At 45.4% G+C, this 18,024-nt stretch overlaps 2 protein-coding genes across 8 annotated transcripts in view; one reads left to right on the top strand and one right to left on the bottom strand.

The window, feature by feature from the left end:
* Window positions 1-15,334, top strand: part of IQCK (IQ motif containing K) — a 138,002-nt gene extending 122,668 nt beyond the window's left edge. For 3 of the 4 annotated variants that reach the window (XM_025369492.1, XM_025369494.1, XM_025369495.1), the window contains one exon: window positions 13,352-14,234. In XM_025369492.1, the coding sequence (XP_025225277.1) occupies window positions 13,352-13,413 (62 nt within the window). In that variant the 3' untranslated portion in view covers window positions 13,414-14,234. Of the gene's footprint in view, window positions 1-13,351; window positions 14,235-14,323 lie in introns of those variants that run through there. The other variant, XM_025369493.1, reaches the window with a different exon arrangement.
* GPRC5B (G protein-coupled receptor class C group 5 member B) overlaps window positions 13,612-18,024 on the bottom strand; it is a 28,732-nt gene continuing 24,319 nt past the window's right edge. For 3 of the 4 annotated variants that reach the window (XM_025369490.1, XM_025369489.1, XM_025369491.1), the window contains exon 4: window positions 15,837-17,412. In XM_025369490.1, coding sequence (XP_025225275.1) covers window positions 17,368-17,412 — 45 coding nt within the window. In that variant the 3' untranslated portion in view covers window positions 15,837-17,367. Of the gene's footprint in view, window positions 15,413-15,836; window positions 17,413-18,024 lie in introns of those variants that run through there. The other variant, XM_025369488.1, reaches the window with a different exon arrangement.

Below are 18,024 nucleotides of genomic sequence, written 5' to 3'. Positions count from 1 at the left end.
GAAACCTAAACAAAAAAGTGGATAATTCTGTCTCACCACCTAGAGATGACCATTACTGAAATGTCATCTTTCTTTTTAAAAAGGTTGTATTGAGATATAATTCATATATCATGCAATTCAGAGTGTACAACTCAATGGCTTTTAGTATATCACAGATAGTACAGATGTCACAGAATTTGCAACTATCACTAAATGAATTTTAGCACATTTTCATCACCCATGAAAGAACCCCTACACCCTTTAGCCATTATCTCCCAAGACTTCCATTCCTCCCAACCCCAGACAACCACTAATCTACTCTGTCTCTTTATGGATTTGCCTGGTCTGGACAGTTCATATAAATGGAATCATTCATGATGTAATCCTTTGTGACTGACTTCTTTCACTTAGCACAATGTTTGCAAAGTTTATCTATGTTGTAGCATGTGTCAGTACTTTATTCCTTTTTACGGCTTGTATTAGTCAGCTCAGGCCACCATAACAAAATACCACAGGCTTGACAGTTTAAACAACAGACATTTGTTCTCTCACAGTTCTGGAGACTGTAAGTCTGAGACCAAGGAGCCAGCATGGTCAGGTTCTAGTGAGGGCTCTCTTCCCGGCTTGCGGACAGCCACCTTCTTGCCAGGTCATCTCATGGGAGAGGGAGCTCTCTGGTGTCTCTTCCTCTTCTTGTAAGGGTACCAGTTCTACCAGATCAGGTATCTACCCTTAACCTTAATCACCTCCTTCAAGGTCCTATCTCCAATACAGTTAGATGGTGGGAGTTAAGGCTTCATCATATGAATTTTGAGGGACATAACTCAGTCTGTAGCATGGCTGAGTAATATTCCATTGTATGGATGTATCACAACTCACTTATCCATTAATCAATTGATGGGCATTTGAGTTGTTTCCACTTTTTGGCTATTATGAATAATGCTGCTATGAATATTCATGTACAAGGTTTTGTATACTCATATGCTTGCTTTTTTTTTTTTTTTTTTTTTTTCGAGATAGGATCTGGCTCTCTCACCCAGGCTGGAGTGCAGTGGCTTGATCTCGACTCACTGCAAGCTCCACCTCCCAGGCTCAAGCAATTCTCCCACTTCAGCCTCCCAAGTAGCTGGGATTACAGGCACCCGCCACCACACCTGGCTAATTTTTGTATTTTTAGTAGTGACAGGGTTTCACTATGTTGGCCAGCCTGGTCTCGAACTCCTGACCTCAGGTGATCTGCCCACCTTGTCCTCCCAAAGTGCTGGGATTACAGCTGTGAACCACTGTGTCTGGCCAGCCTTGTTGAAGACTTCGGAGTTGAACTCAGTTTCTGCTGGGCCACACAGCATCAAGAGGGCTTTATAGGAAAGATGAGTACAGGGCAGGTTGGAGATGGGTCGGATGACCTGGTGGCAGTGAGACCAGACAAAAGTGGACAGATTTAGGAGACATTTATGGGGTAAAAACGACAAAGATGAGATCAGTGATCTTTTCTAAAAATGTAGCTTTGTTTGTAGATAAAGGTATTTCTCATCATAGTAAGTGGTTGAAAATGTTCACGTTTTCTTTTCAGTGGACCGGGGGCTTCCTGTTAGAAAGAACTCTAGTTGAAACTCAAAGGATGTTAATTCCCATCCCCTTTCTTCATGTTTGGTAAAAACAACAACAACAATAACAACAAACACCTTACCAAACATGAAGAAAGGGGATGGGAAGTTTTTTGTTTTGTTGTTTTTGAGACAGGGTCTTGCTCTGTCCCCCAGATTGTAGTACAGGGGCACAATCTTGGCTCACTGCAACTGCTGCCTACTGGGCTAAAGTGATCCTCCCATTTCAGCCTCCCTAGTAGCTGGGACTACAGACACACATCACCATGCCCGGCTAATTTTTGTATTTTTTGTAGAGGTTTTCACCACGTTGCCCAGGCTGGTCTCGAACTCCTGGGCTCAAGCAATCAGCCTGCCTCAGCCTCCCAAAGTGCTGGGATTACACGTGTGAGCCACCATGCCCTGCCAGTTTAGTTTCTTATTCCCTGGAGTTTTTTGATGTTAGCCCTATCTGCCCTGGGTTCTGAGTCAGCCATCAAGATGAGTGAAGATTGTCTCGCAATCCCTAAGTACAGATTGAAATAATTTCTCAATTGTTTATTAATTTGTTACACTTGTAGAGGAGCTGTTTAAAAATAAACTGGAGGGTTTGTCTCTGTTGTTCTTAAAGGCAACATGTAATATACAGAGCTTCTGCCAGTCTAAACTGGCTAACAGTTTATACCCTAAACTCAATCAGAATGCCTGGGATATTTCTAAAGGTTCCGTTTGGGCAGCGGCAGCTGAGAATGCAGTGATAAATAAAAAGTCATAAGACACGGCTGACAGGGTTTGTCTGTGTTCATTCACACCCATGACTCACTCGGCTTTTGAAGACACAGAATTTCGAAGGACAACCAGATGGTGGCTGTTTAAACTGTAGCACTAAAACTCCAATCTCAACGTGATTCAGCTAATTGCAAAATGGAGTTACCCTTGTAAATTGAGATATAGAAAGAAAATACGAATAGATCTATAAACACATATGAATAACACATAAACTAAGGCTTACTCAATGATTTAAAGAAAACCTGCTTAAATATTTGTTTTAAAATATTATATTTTCCAGTTTTTCTGCAGTAGCTGCATTACTTGTGTGATAAAAAATAATTTTATAGCTGGACACGGTGCCTCATGCCTGTAATCCCAGCAGTTTGGGAGGCTGAGGTGGGCGGATCGCTTGAGCTCAGGAGTTCGAGACCAGCCTAAGCAACATGGTGAAACCCCATCTCTACCAAGGACACAAAAAATTAGCCAGGTGTGGTGGTGCACACCTGTGGACCCAGTTACTTGGGAGGCTGAGGTGGGGGGATCACCTGAGTCTAGGAGGCAGAGGCTGCAGTGAGCTGAGATCACATCACTGCACTCCAGCCTGGGCAATAGAGCAAGACTCCATCTCAAAAAATAATAGTAATTTTATTGAATCTTTATTATGTGCCATAAAATATGTACCATTTCATTTCATCCTTGAATTCTACCGAAAGAAAGGTTTTCCTATCCTCATTTTATGGATGAGAGAGCTGAGGCTTCCAAGAGGTTGAGAGACTTGTTCAGGCCACCCAGTTGGTAAATCGTAGTAGGATTGAAAGCCAGAGCTGCCTTCTCCCAAGTGGTGTGCTCTAAGCAGCTAAGCTGTGCCTGGATGGCCCCATTGCTAGGTTTGATTTGGTGGCTTCCTTCCGCTGTCAAGACCTCAGTTTTCACCTATTAAAAACAAGCCTTTGGCCGGGCGCGGTGGCTCAAGCCTGTAATCCCAGCACTTTGGGAGGCCGAGACGGGCAGATCACGAGGTCAGGAGATCGAGACCATCCTGGCTAACACGGTGAAACCCTGGCTCTACTAAAAAGATACAAAAAATTAGCCGGGCAAGGTGGCGGGCGCCTGTAGTCCCAGCTACTCGGGAGGCTGAGGCAGGAGGATGGTGTGAACCCGGGAGGCGGAGCTTGCAGTGAGCTGAGATCCGGCCACTGCACTCCAGCCTGGGCGACACAGCCAGACTCCATCTCAAAAAACAAACAAACAAAAAAAACAAGCCTTTTATTGAATCTCTCTTTTTCCAGGAATCAAGACCCTTTACTTGGTCAAACCTTGATAATCCCATGGTTCTGTCTCAATATAACCAATGTTGCCACGCCCAGCGCCAAATGTTTCCATTTAAAATACTGCCTTCAAGGAGGCTTTGCTCTGGGTTAACTTTAGTAACTGTTTGGAAGTCAACAACAGAAAGCCGCAGTTACTGCACATTCAAGGCTGTCACGTTCTCCCGGAATGCCTTGTGGCTTCCAAGTTGGCTTAATTTTCCCAAAAATAATGCAACACAGCATCTGGTACTGTCAAGAAATGGAGGTAAATTTACCAGGCTACTGACATTTACCCCCTGAATGTCAACATGTATTTCTTTGTAGAAAGGAGTCTTCCACAATTTGTTCTTCTGGTTGGGGGGAGAGGAGAATAGATTTTTGTTTTCTTTTTTTCCTGTATTATTCGAATTTTCTATAATGTATTGCTCTTCATGGAAAAATAAAATCTGGGTAATATATATCATACACTCCCCTGCCTTTCTAATTTTAGGGAACAATTCTTACTCCAAGGTGGTGTCAGATGATGGTTAAGACCATGGGTTTTGGACTCAAAAATACCAAGATCAGAATCTTGGTGTGGCCATTTACTTCACTCTGTGACTTGGGCACGTTGCTTATGGTCTCTGAGCCTCAATTTCCCAGTGAGTAAAATGGAAGTGAGGATGGCATCCACCTCCCAGGGTGGTTGGGAGGATTGTATGAGGTGATTAATGTGTGTAAAGCCCTGAGCCTAGTGTCCAGCCTCTGGCTAGTACAAATTTCCTGATTAATTCTATGGTATTGTTGATAGGGACCCCCTCAGGTATGTAAGACTGAGGATCTGACTAAAGAAGGTGAACACATTTTTGTGCCTGTTCTCTTCCTCCCCATTGTTCCTATTTTATTTTTTGTGATTGAGGTGGCACTCACATACAGTGGGGTACACTGGCCACAGTGCAGTGCTCTGTGAAATTCTTTGCGTGAATCCAAACCAACCACCGCCTGGATCCAGATAATGAACATGGGCGGCCCCCCGCCAGCTCCCTCATGCCTCATGCGGTGTCCCCTTCCCTCGAGGTAAACTCTGTTCTGACTTCTTTCACCACAGAGTAGTTTTGCTTCTTCTCTGCCTAACTGGAAAACAGGATGAACTCCTTTGTGTCTGGCGTCTGTGTCTTCTGCTGAACGTTATGTCTGGGAGATCCAGCTGTATTGTTGAGGGTAGCACTAGGTTGATCTTGTATTGCTGTGTTGCTGTTGTAGCATTCCTTTGTATGATTATTGTCACAAGTTGTGAATCCAGTCACTTTTTAATGGATTCTTGGGTTATATCCACTTTTTGGCTATTATGAAAAATGCTGCTACTTTGTTGATTTTATTATTATTTTTAGAGACAGGGTCTCACTCTGTTGCCCAAGCTGGAGTGCAGTGGTGCAATCGTAGCTCACTGCAGCCTTGAACTCCTGGGCTCAAGCCATCCTCTAGCCTTGGCCTCCCAAAGTGCTGGGATTATAGGCATGCCTGGCCCAGTGCTGCTGCTTTGAACACTCCTGGATCTGTTTTTTGGCAGATGTAGATACTTCAGCTGTGGATTTGGAGTTACTGGGTTATAGGGCAAACATGTTTAATTCTAAGATACTTCCAACTCATTTTCCAAAGTGGCTGTACCATTTTACATCCCCATCAGTGATGCACGAGCAGTCTGCATCTTTACCAACAATGAGTGTGATGAGTCTTTTTCATTTTAACCATTCTGGTGGGTGTGTGCTGTCTATCTCATCGTGGCTTTAATTTCCTTAATGACTAATGACGTTGCACACCTTTTTATGTGCCTAACAGCCATTGGGACCGTATTTCATTCCTAAATTCATTTCTGCTGTTGGGATATCTGATAGGTCAGCTTGCCAGAATGATGTTTAAAGAATGAGCACCCATGCTGTGAGTTTGGGGAATACATTCTGGAACATCCGCATTGGCTTCTTCTGTTTACTTTCAAGTTCTTGGCTGTGTTTGATAGCTGAGTTTGCAACGATAAGTAACATTCAGATGAGTGACATCTTGTGAATTTTAAAAGATGCTAAATGAACTACTTAGCAGCAATTCAGCTTATATTCCTGCAGTCCACCTGGGGTGAAAGGAAGCCACATTTGTTGAGTACCTTCTTCATGTGCCACGTATTGATGCCACCAGTACCACTGGTACACTGTGCCAGGCACTTTGAATGGATCATCTTTAATCTTCGTAAGGACTCTGTGAGGTGGAGATTATTATACCTATAGCTCAAATGAGGAAACTGAGGCTGGGGGCAGAGGTGGGTATCATCCAGCTATTAAGTGGCAGAGCCAGGATTTGAACACTGCGTCTGCTTGATGCCAAAGTGTACCCTTTAGTTAGCAAGCAAATTGAGGAGGAAACGTTATTTTCCTAGAAATTTGCTAATCAGAAACTTTTCCTAGCAAACATTTCATAATTATTTCTGTGAATGGTCACCCCTACTGTGGGTGGATCTCTTGTCACTGTGACCCCACCCTGGATCTGATGATGAGGGAGCTTCCCCTGCAGCTTCTGACTGGCCACTCAACACCATTTCTCATCCTTCCTGCCTTTCTCCCATCTTTGGGCTGTAATTACAGCAATACTGTTTAGGTGTTGATTACCCTGAGGGTCTTTTTTCTTTTGTCTGGTATATTTTCTGGTGATTCTTTTAGAAAGAGTTTCCCCTAGTTGCATTCGGGAAAACAAAAATTCACCAGTTTCCTTTCAATCATTACATCTATGTTCAGGTTTTTATTTTTTTATTTTTTTTAGATGTATTTGAGATGCTGGGTTATAACTTAGTTGAGCAATAGATGTAATTTTGGAGGTAATGAATGTAATTTTCTACAAGGCAGTTACATTTAAGAGATGTATTATGAAGATCTCACCCACAAATGATGTGGAATAGGAGTCACTTGTTCTAAAAAAATAAAAATTTTTAAAAGTAAACTGTTCCCCCCCCCCCGCCCCACTTAGAAAGGCAGCAGCTGGGTGCGGTGGCTCATAACTGTAATCTCAGCACTTCGGGAGGCCGAGACAGTAGGATCACTTGAGCCCAGCAGTTCAAGACCAGCCTGGACAACATAGTGAGACCCCATCTCTACAAAAAGTAAAAAAAAAAAATATCTGGACATGGTGGTACACATCTGTAGTCCCAGCCACTTGGGAGGCTGAGGCAGGAGGATCACTTGAGCCCAGGAGGTCAAGGCTGCAGTGAGCTGTGATTGCACCCTGTACTTCAGCCTGGGCAACAGAGTGACACCCTGTCTCTGAAAAAAAAAGAAAAGAAAAGAAAGGAAGGCAGGGATGATTCAATGAAGGAGCCGTTTACATCTTAGTTTTAGAGACATCATCACGCTTAGCTTCCATCTCCAACAGATAGAAGCCTCCATGCCCTTGTGCCATCCTCGTACTCCTTGGAGACACGATTAACTTGGTATTGAACAATTTCAAATTTGCATAATGGAAATTTACAGGAAATGTGCAGCACTGTATTTTCCCACTGACATTCTCCCTGTTTTTACACTTTGCCAAAACTTCATGTTTTGAATGGCTTCATCACATCAAGGTTATAGGTTATCAGATACTTAATCATTCCCTGATTGTCGGGCATTTAGGTTGTTCTCAAACTGTTATGTGGTAGAGGATGCGGAAGTGAACACCTTTGTCTGTATAACATCATTGCTGCTGCTTTAATCGCAGACATTTTTACTGTCCTGGTGGGAGACATTGTGAGATCTTGGCCCTGTAGAGTTTTAAGAGCAGCAGCAGCCAGACAGCTCACAGTGCAACCTTGAGCAAGTTACATAACCTGTCTCTGCTTCAGTCTCCCTACCTGTAAAACTGGGGAAAATAATAGCACTTAGCTCACTATGACTTCGTATGTCTCAAGGGCTTCATAAGTACCATATAAGTGTTTGCTTTTATTATTTACCTGGAATCCTAGAAATCAGGAGCTAATTGAGTAAAAGATGAACATTTTAAGGTTTCTCATAGATATTGCTGATTTGAGAGCGTGAGCCAGTCTCCTCCTTGTAATCTCAGGCCCCAGCACGGTTATGGTCCATAGCTGTGTTGCAGATGATCATCTATTGAAGCAAGTTCTCTCCGCAGTGTGAGCATCTCCTGATTCTTACAATTTCCTGTTGATTTTTTCTGCCTCACCTTCTATACTGTGAGCTCTTTGAGGGCAAAGAAGATGCCCTAAGAATAACAATAGCTGGCTGGGTGCTGTGGCTCACACCTGTGACCCCATCATCTTGGGAGGCTGAGGCAGGAGGACTGCTTGAGCCCAGGAGTTAGAGAGTAGGCTGGGCAACATAGCGAGACCCTATCTCAACCCCAAATAAAAATAAATTAACCAGGCATGGTGGTGCGTGTGTGGTCCCAGCTATTAATACTTAGGAGGCTGAAGTGGAAGGACCATTTGAGCCCAGGAGGTTGAGACTGCAGTGAGCCCTGATTTGCACCACTGCTTTCCAGCCTGGGTAACAGAGCGAGACCTGGTCTCAATAAAAACGAGAATAATAATAGCTGATATTTATCAAGTGCCTAACTCTGGGTCAGAACCAGTGCTGAGCACTTTGCATTTTGCACGGCTTGCCTCTTTTGCTTCTCTCAGCGCCCTTACGAGGCAGGTGCCATTCTCAGCCCTGGCTCACAGTTGACTCAGGCCCTCAGGAAACAGGCACTGTTTCCCAAACTTGCCCAAATCTGCCCTTTCCCAAACTTGCCAGATCAAAACGCCCATACACAGCACTGAGGTGGAGGGGGATACTGATTCCCAGGCCTCACTCCTGGAGATTCTGTTTCTAAAGGTCTGGGGTGGGGCCCAGGAATCTATATTTTCACCCCAGGTCATCCTTTTATGCTGAGGCCCTGTCTGGACAACATTGTATGAGAGGCCAGATGACCCTGTGGTCCCCACATTTCCTGTCTTGAGCTTTAGGCATCTTCTTTATCTGTCCTGTGCTGCTGGCTGGGAGGTTTTTCTCTGGGCCGTGAATTGAGTTCTCCATCCTGTCACTCACAGGAACAGGAGAGGATAAGGGCGACCACGAGAAGAAGATGTACCGAGTCTCATTAGTATGCAAGGCCCTTCTTGTCACATTGCCTTTAATTGAAGCTGAAGGGCTGGCATATCTCTCTCTGGGATTTTCCACTCTCTCAGCCCTTCCGGAACTGGCTGGGCACCAGCTTGCTGAGAGGGACAAGGGCAGCATAGGGGCACCGAGGCATCTGTCTGTTGGTGTTGGAAGCCAACCACGATGATGTCTCTGAGCTAAGGTGGAAGCTGCGTTCCTACAGCATCCTGGCTTGCTTTTCTCCCCTGCCCCTCACCCCTGCTTCCCTCCCCTTTTCCTCCCTCCGCTGATCAAGTACCTACCTGTGCAAGGCTGTGTTCTGCCAAGACCCGAGAAAGACCACCAAGTAGAGATTTTATCTGTTGCTTAATTTTTAGCAAAGTACTGCATCCCCAGAGGCAATGACTTTGAACTTCAGCTGCTCCTCTGGCCTCACTTCTGTATCTGGAACAGGTTTCTATGGTAATAAGATTTTTGATAGGATCTACTGATTTCCTGCCATGATAGGTGAGGGTTAGGTTAGATTCCATCCCTCCCCTTCCCACCCAAAACAGCTAAATCGTTCTTTTCCATTCCTTTATTGGTTGGCTTTGTAATTTCAAGCAATATACAAACATACCTATTTCTTTCTACCTTTTGGGGGGTGAAATATATGTACAACAGTGACTATAAAACGCATATAACAATAAATAAAACATTTGTGGAGGATCGCTTGAGCCCAGGAGTCAGAGGCTTCAGTGAGCTATGATCGCACCACTGCACTCCAGCCTGGGCAACAAAGCGAGACCTCTTTACAACATTTAACAAACCAACCAACAAACAAACAACAGAACACTGTCAACACTTTTAAAGCTCTTCCCCCATGGAGCCACTTCCCCCACTATTGTGGTAGCTGTTCTCTTGCTTTTCTTTGGAGCTCTTTTCACCTTTCTATGCATCTCTCAGCGTTTAGATTTGCTATAAATAGAATCACACTATATGTATCATTCCGTGCCTCTCTTCTTTCCTTCAACGTTTTTAAGCTAATTCACGTTGATGTGTGTGGCTGTGGCTCGCTCATGTTCACTGTTGTATAATCACTGGTCAAGTAGACCACAACTGGTTTATCCAGTCAATTGCTGATGGACATTTGGGTTGTTTTCAGGTTTTTGCTATCACGAGCATCCTCCTAGTACACGTATGGAAGGGTTTCTGCAGTGGGATACAGGAGTGGAATCCTTTGTATTCACTGTCAGACTCAGTTCCACTTGGTAACGCCAAGCAGTTTTCCAGTGTGGTTGTGCCTCCAGAGATGGTGACCTAATTGTGAAGGGTGTTCAAAACTCCCCAGGTAATTCCACTGGGAGGCTCCACATCCCACCTTGATTTCCAGCCCATCTATTCGAGATAACATCTCTCAGCCCTCCACCGTGAACAAGGTCCCCAGCTCATTCCTTTCTGCTCTCCTCTGTCAAGATTTCTGAGTGATGATCTAAAGAGATACTAAGGGGCCTTTTCCCAGGCAAAGTCTACGCATAGGGAGTAGGCAACAAGGTTGTCAAGGCATGGACAGGAATTGGATGAAAAACCAGGACAACGGCTTGCAGGTGAATTCTTCCTTTAGGCAGTTGAAGAAAGCTAAAGAAAACCCAAGGGCTAGGGAATCCTCCCAGAAGCCAGTCCTTCCCTCCAGCTATGAATTGCCTCTAGCCTCTGTCTGTCTGCCAGTTATCTCTCTCTCTCTTTTTTTTTTTTTTTTTTTTTTTTGAGACAGGGTCTTGCTTTGTTACCCAGGCTGGAGTGCAGTGGCACGATCTTGCTCACTGCAACCTCTGCCTCCCTTCAAGCGATTCTCCTGCCTCAGGCTCCCAACTAGCTGGGATTACAGGCGCCTGCCACCACACCCAGCTAAATTTTGTATTTTTAGTAGACAGAGTTTCACCATGTTGGCCAGGCTGGTCTCGAACTCCTGACCTCAAGTGATCCACCTGCCTAGGCCTCCCAGTGTGCTGGGATTATAGGCGTGAGCCACTGTGCCCAGCCTGTCTGCCAGCTATCTCTCTAGCAGCTTAACCTGTGGGACTCACAGGCAGCCAGCATGATGCTTAGAAGTTGAGGGGAATTCTGGACTCCTCAGGGTCTTACAGTCACGTTTCTTTAAAGGGATTCTAAGCCCCATCTGTGTCTCAACCCTGGCTGAACCTTAGCAACACACGGGAGCTTTACCTAGCTACTGATGCCCGGGCCCCAGGGTAATTACATCAGAATTGCTAGGGTGAAACCCAGGCACCAGTACATTTCAGAAGCTGACCACGTGATTCTTCCATGCAGCCAGGGTAGAAAACCAGTAATCAGGGGTCTCAAACTTTAACTAGCATCCATCAGAATCACCTGGAGGCCTTGTTAAAATGCAGATGGGTGGGCTCCACCCCCAGTGTCTGGTTCTGTCTGCCTGGAAAAAGGCCCTGAATTTGCATTTCTAACAATTTCCCCCTATTGCAAATGTCCCCAACGTGTCCCTAGAGAGCCAGCCTGATCCATCAGAATCACCTGGAGGCCTTGTTAAAATGCAGATGGGTGGGCTCCACCCCCAGTGTCTGGTTCTGTCTGCCTGGAGAAAGGCCCTGAATTTGCATTTCTAACAATTTCCCCCTATTGCTAATATCCCCAACTTGTCCCTAGAGAGCCAACCTGCAGGTCTGAAGTTATGCCTGATGCTGGCTGCACTAGTTGACCTGCGTACCTCCCTGGGAGGATCCAGGGCAGCCCCTCTCCATCTGACTGTGCTGCCCAACCCTGTTACGTTGTCGGGCTGCTGGCTTCCAATAGGCTACAGAAATGGCAGATGCTACAACTCAGGACTCTCCCCCAATCCCTGGTGAGTTGTTAATCACCAGCATCTCAGGGATCAGTGAGATAGTGGGACGGTCTTTAGGGAGGTGTGGCGCATCCTTGACTATGAAGGGTCAATGTCATCGTTAATAGGGTCTAGATGCACATAGGGTTTTCACTGTGGTTGCCCACAGAGCTTCCATATACACGGAATAAAAAAGGTATATACCTTGAAAAAATGTTTTAAAATGTCCTGTGACCACAGGCTCCAAGTATTAAAAATATTTTTTTCTGATTTGTGTTGCTAATACGATTATTAGTAGTACGCAAAGCCGAATAAATACATGATACAATTTGATAGTTGTCAAACGTAGAAAATAAGGAGACTACGAGGGCCCTCATTTTGAACTGACTTCTTGTTTGACACCTGGGGAGTTTTTACACACCAGGCCAGGAATGACAGAAGGAGGGGAAGCTGATGATCTGGAAACTGATTTCCTTTGAATGAACCATGACCAAGAACCCTTGCCCTCAGTTTGAAGACTGCAGGGCTGGTCTGTGTTGCCGAAGGCACTCATCCCACCTCCATCAGAAAATAACCACAGTAGAGCCAGGCGTAGTGGCTCACACCTGTAACCCCAGCACTTTGGGAGGCTGAGGTGGGTGGATCACTTGAGGCTGGAAGTTCGAGACCAGCCTGGGCAACATGGGGAAACCCATCTCTACTAAAACTACAAAAATTAGCAGGGCATGGTGGTGCACGCCTATAGCTACTAGGGAGGATGAGGCAGGAGAATCACCTGAACCCGCGAGGGGGAGGTTGCAGTGTGCCGAGATCTTGCTACTGCACTCCAGCCTGGACAAAAGAGAGACTCTGTCCCCAAAACACAAAAACAAAAAAAATGCATTTCATGGGATGATGTACATACCCACCTCTTTGCCACATCTGGCTGGTGCATGCCCTTAGTTGCTGGGAGGTCAGGACGAGGGCAGGTTCACTTGAAACCTCAGCCCTACATAGTAACAAGCTCAAACACCCTTTTTACCAGAACCATGCTCTCCACAAATCATCAGAGCCTGTGGCCTGGCTCAAACCACCTTTCAAGACATTCACATATGGGCAAGCAGCACTTGGACACTCCAGGCAAAGATGTATTAAAAGAGAGGGTCTTTCCAAAAGGACCCCTACTGCACCCACCAAGGGACTGGGTTTCCATATTTAACTGGGGAGAGGCTTTTATCTGTTGGGATTAATTCCCCTTACACACAGAGCCATGCCCTGTATATGGAGCTAACTTTCCTGTTTGGCAGACACAGGAAATCACCGAGATCAGGTTCTTGGTCCAGACCACGACATAAGAGAAAAGATTTTCTTCTGACCTTTGCGTTGACCCCAGTGATACCCTGAGTTTTCCATTTTGGGTGGCTGGAGAACAGGGTGTGTGGTGACAGATGGGTTTGAGTGGAGAGCCTGGAATCTGTCATCGTCTTTAGTAAAATTGCCTTCCTTCAGTACCCTGACCGGCAAAGCACACTTCTGACCTCTTTCTGAACTGAATTAAGAATGGCCATGAACAGTCAGGGAAGTGGTTTTGAACTTTCAGGTGCTGTCCTTAGAGCACAATGGGCCTGTGTTCTTCCCCGTGGATCCATGGGGCCGGAACCATGAATAGCAGGCGCACAGTGGGTTTTGGTGCAACTGACCTTGTCCACACATCAGAGTTTCCGGTTTCCCAATGACAAGCCTGTCTATGTATGTAAATGGATCCTGACTTTCCCTTTCTTTTCTTTGCAGTGAAATGCAAAATGGAGGACGATGTGGTACCTGCAGGCAAAATGAAAACTCCATCATCTTAACCACAGCTAAGATGTATCTTTGCCCATTCGAGCACAAGTTACCTCATGCAAGGAAAATGTCCAAAGTATGCTTTCTCTCTTGTGATTTCTTTAACAAGACTTGGAACATATGAAAATGGAATCTTTTCTGTACAAGACAGGATTCACTGCAAACAAGCTTTAGTGCAAATAGTTTAGAAAAGAAAGGACCAGTCTTCACTTTCTGCATTATCCTCACATTTTATTCATTCATCCAGATTATTTCTTCAGTGCCTCAGGAGTATCTTTCTACACCAGCTGCTGTTAAAATGTACAATGAACTCTAGTCCCAAGGGATACAGAAGTGCTCTTATTACCAGTTTTCCCACTCTTGGCCGCTTTTGCAAAGATCTGAATTCTAATTTAAGTCCCCAACCTCTGAATTTGGTTTTAAGTTTACCTAGTGACTGACCACTCTTTTTATAACAAAAGACCTTATACTTATGATCATTTCCAAAGGAGACCACCCCTTAATTTTTACTGCAAACCCAACAAGATGAGACACTTAAACCCAGACAGATGTAACAAAGGATTTCTGTTGTCTGAGTCCCAGAATATTATATAGAAAGTTTCTGCTTTTATGGGTAAATAAGCTTATTATCTTAATTTGTTCTGTGGTTTGCCGTTAACCAAGATTCTCCCATTTAAAATGCCACAGACCGAGCCTCAGGGCAGATCCGAAAGCCTAGTAGTTAGTTGCATTGAGTTGTTTTCACAAGCTACCACACGTCTTAAGTAAATAGTAAAGCCTTTATTTTTGTGTTAAGAACAGCATTTTGAAAATAAAACCTATCTGCCCATGCTTTACAACCTTTTAAATTTGTAATATTTATATAGTCATGTATGGTACATATTGATTGTCTTGAAATTTCTTTAACTTCTTTTTTATAAGTATGCAACAGTCAGCCAGGGGGAAGATAAAGTTACATTATAAAACACACATTAATGCATTTAATAAATATATATTATCTATCAAAAATGAGCCTTAGCTCTTCATCAATTAATAAAAAGCACCTGCTGAGGACTCCTGTAAGCTGGTATCATCATTGCATCATTGGATTATAAAAGCCACAATGCTCCCTTTCAGCTTGGGGTCTGGCCCGAGGCGTTCAACTCAGCCTTGGCCAACCAAGACCACCACCCGAATTCACCCGTGTTCAGTGGGCCCTGACGGCATCTGGGCTAAAAAAAAAAAAAAAAAAAAAGCACTGGGTGCCCAACTTCCAACAACCGGATCTTCAACTCTGGAAACCCTGGAGATGCACAGAACTTCCCAGTTTGTAAGCTGTCAGAGCTGACCCCCTCTCTTCCCACCCTCCATCTCCAGTGGGGAGAAATCCAGGCTAGAACGACAATTTTCTATTAAAAGGGGGGACAAGAGTGGCTGTTATAGTCCCAAAGCGATGTTAATAACCAGACACGGAACGATTTGTGCTTACAATGAGAGATTTTGATCACAGATGCTCTCCTTCCAGGTCGTTTTCCCTAAACAAGTCTTGTTTACACAAACAGATCTTAAAGAGAGGTGCCATTTAATTTTGTCTTTAAACCTTGCTCCACGGGGGGCAGCTGGCTGCTACAGTCTTGGCAAAGATGCCTCTTGGTACTTTTCAGGTGAAGTCATTAGAAAAAGAACAGCTCTCTCCCTTCTCCCCTCACTCCCACCTCCGCCCCCATTATGAAGGTGTTCAGCCCACTCTCAAACTTAAAAGCCAAAATAAAACAAAACCCTAAGTGCAATAACAGATCAGATTTAAAAGGGGGGTAAAGGTCTCATTAAGTGAGGCTTCCCATGGCTCAAAGATGGCTCTGTTCTTAGGTTGGGGAAGCGTGACTTTCCATGGCAGCCATTTGTGCTGTGCTCACCTTATATGCTTGGACAATAAAGAACTTAGAAAACGAACGTGTGAATTGCTCCATCGTGTGAATGGTATCAGAAAGCTCCAAAGGACTCCAGAGAGCGGGGGTGAGTAACCATTTCCTGGCACGAGAATGTGTAATGCTGTCGTTTTTCACCGGACGGGACCGAGGTGTTTGAAGATTTCTTTCTTTTCAGAACACCAGGTCTGCATGCAACCGCCCCCACCCCCACCCCAGGTCCTAGCTTCATTCCCTCCCACCCCTCCCCAGGACTCTTACGTTTTCAGTCCACACCATGACTGGAACGGGATTCTCTAGAAGCAAGCACATGCTCTGGGCAGAGGCGGGGTGCTTCCGGGGAGGTCAGGTGGGGGCGGCATTCTGGGGCCATGCGTTTTCTTCCCCATGCGTGGTAACACAAGGAAATGCACTCGCTGTTAAGGAAAACTCCAAGAAGGGCCACACAGGGAAGGCCAGATTGGCCTTATTTTCCCCAATGCTTTGCAAGGATGGGGTGGGGAGGGGAGACAGCAGAGACTAGGGCCTTGAGAAGTATCAAAAGGTTTATTAAAACATACTCAGCTCAGATGTACTGGCTTATGAAGAGGTCAGTCCTCCCCCGGCCCCCAAACACTAACCTTTTTCATTTTTCTTTAAAGGTTAAAGGCTTATGGGTAGTTTGATAGAAAAAGCAATGTAGTGATTAGAGTATCTGCAGAAGGACCCACCCTCATGTATACATTCCATGCCGTCAGGTTAAAACTCTTTGCTTTGAATCGATGCTAGAGGTTATGCTGGCCAAACAGTGCAGAGAACATGGGGGCTTTGAATGGCCGAGATGTTCGAAATGCTAAATAACAAAGGAATGACTTGCTCAGGACAGATGGAAACCATGACAGAAACAATGGGCTTGGAAAAGGGCCGTTTTCATGAAACCTGCAGAAAAACCAAAACAAAATATCCCCCATTCCGTCCAAAAGCAACAAGAAACCCTCATGTGATCCATTCCACCCGGGAACTTTCACCATATCAACGGAAAGGACCCGAGGTGTCACTGCTTGCAAGGCAGCGGGAGGTCATCTCTGCATCCTAGTGGGCACCCCGGAAGCCCTACTAGGTGACATCATCACAGAAAACCTGCCGTGGTGCCTGCCTTCCAACCTGCCTCCTGGAGGTGCTTTCAGCTGGTGACCGCATTGGAGCTCTTGAAATGAACAAGGGAATAAAACTGGGAAAGGGTTTGGAGAAACACCCGTAAGTGTAGGAACAGGGTGAGATGATCAAGGGAAGAAGGGACTGCTGCCCCAAGCCAGAATATTTCTATGGCTCTACAAGGGAAGGGGGTGGGGCCTGTGTTCTCGCCATAGATGCTAGAGCAAGAGCCCCATAGAAGGAACAGTGGTTGATCACTTTCCAAATGTGATGGTCACTTCATCTCCCAGAGGGCCTCTTCTTTGGCACATGCCAGGGTCCCTCCACCTCTACTGGCTATAAAGCTCACCCCACGATTCAGTTGGGCCTCGCCTTGGAATCCCGCCCACTACCTCAACTCTCTTGACCCCCCTGAAATGTGCAAACCACCAGGCAAGCCGGTGGCAAAGTCCCCATTTGTCCTCCTCAACGCAACGGTCATCTCCAAGAGGCCACCTGGGGTCCAGCACTTGCTGGGGAGGGGTGACAGAGTGGGAGCCCCCCACCTCCAACCAACACCAGCCTGGCCCACCAGCTGTGAATTTGGTTCTGTTCTACCCCCAGAGGATGAAACAGTCTTCCCAGCCACATTTTCGAGTGAGCCTAATACTATTTGCAATTAGCTTTGCTTTAGTTTGCGGGGATTGAGGTTGGTCTGGTATTACGTGTCTGTGTGTGTGGCAGGGGAGGGGCGGGCAGTCGGTGTTAGCTTTTCAGTTCGTCAGTGTTCACATTTACACGAAATCCCCTTGGCTAGGATTTCCAAATTTCCTGGCTGTGAGGCGGCCTGGTTCGGCTACTGTTACCGATTTCTCCCTCAAGAAAGACACAGCCAGGGAGGGAAATCGGTAAGAGAGATTCTGATTCTCTGGAACTTAAAGTCTTTCACCAAAGGTGTCTTCCTGTGTGACTTGGCGGAGCAGTTGGGATCTGGAATAACACATAAGGATAACACACTGAGAACTCTGTGCTTTGCAAAATCAACATTAGAAACCGATGCGTAAACAACGTGGCAAAAATAAGTTACCTTGCTTTTACCTAGATGGGCCGACTAATCCCAGGAGAGGCAGCAATGACTGTGTGTCATGCTGCTGTGGTTCTTGGGAAGCCCAGCTCCCTTTTCTAGAATCATCCACCCCCAAGGAATGTAAGTTCAACTCATCACTTTCTGTCTTGACTATTTTTTCACACACCGGCCTTGAAGGAAGCAGGAGGGCTTAAGAGTGACGGATGGGGGCTTTTCTAACCATATTTATTATAACACACAGGCCGAATGCTTGTGAATCAGGCTTTTCTTGGCACGGGACAATAAAACAGCCCAGTGGTTGGCAGGGGGTTTTAAGAATGCAAATCTGTGATTCTGTCTTTGAGCCTGTTCCAAACCAATGCAAACCAATGCCTAGCATACCATTCAAAAGGCCAGGAAAACCTAAATTCCCTCTAGAGATCAAAGACCATCCCTAATTTACATCAAAAGAAAAAAAAAACAAAAAAGAATGTTCAGGTTGAGTTATGGAGTTGGAACATGATATAAAGAATGGA

Source organism: Theropithecus gelada, chromosome 20 (genome assembly GCF_003255815.1).
Source record: "Theropithecus gelada isolate Dixy chromosome 20, Tgel_1.0, whole genome shotgun sequence".
Classification (NCBI taxonomy): domain Eukaryota; kingdom Metazoa; phylum Chordata; class Mammalia; order Primates; family Cercopithecidae; genus Theropithecus; species Theropithecus gelada.
This window is presented reverse-complemented; position numbering and strand designations above follow the sequence as displayed.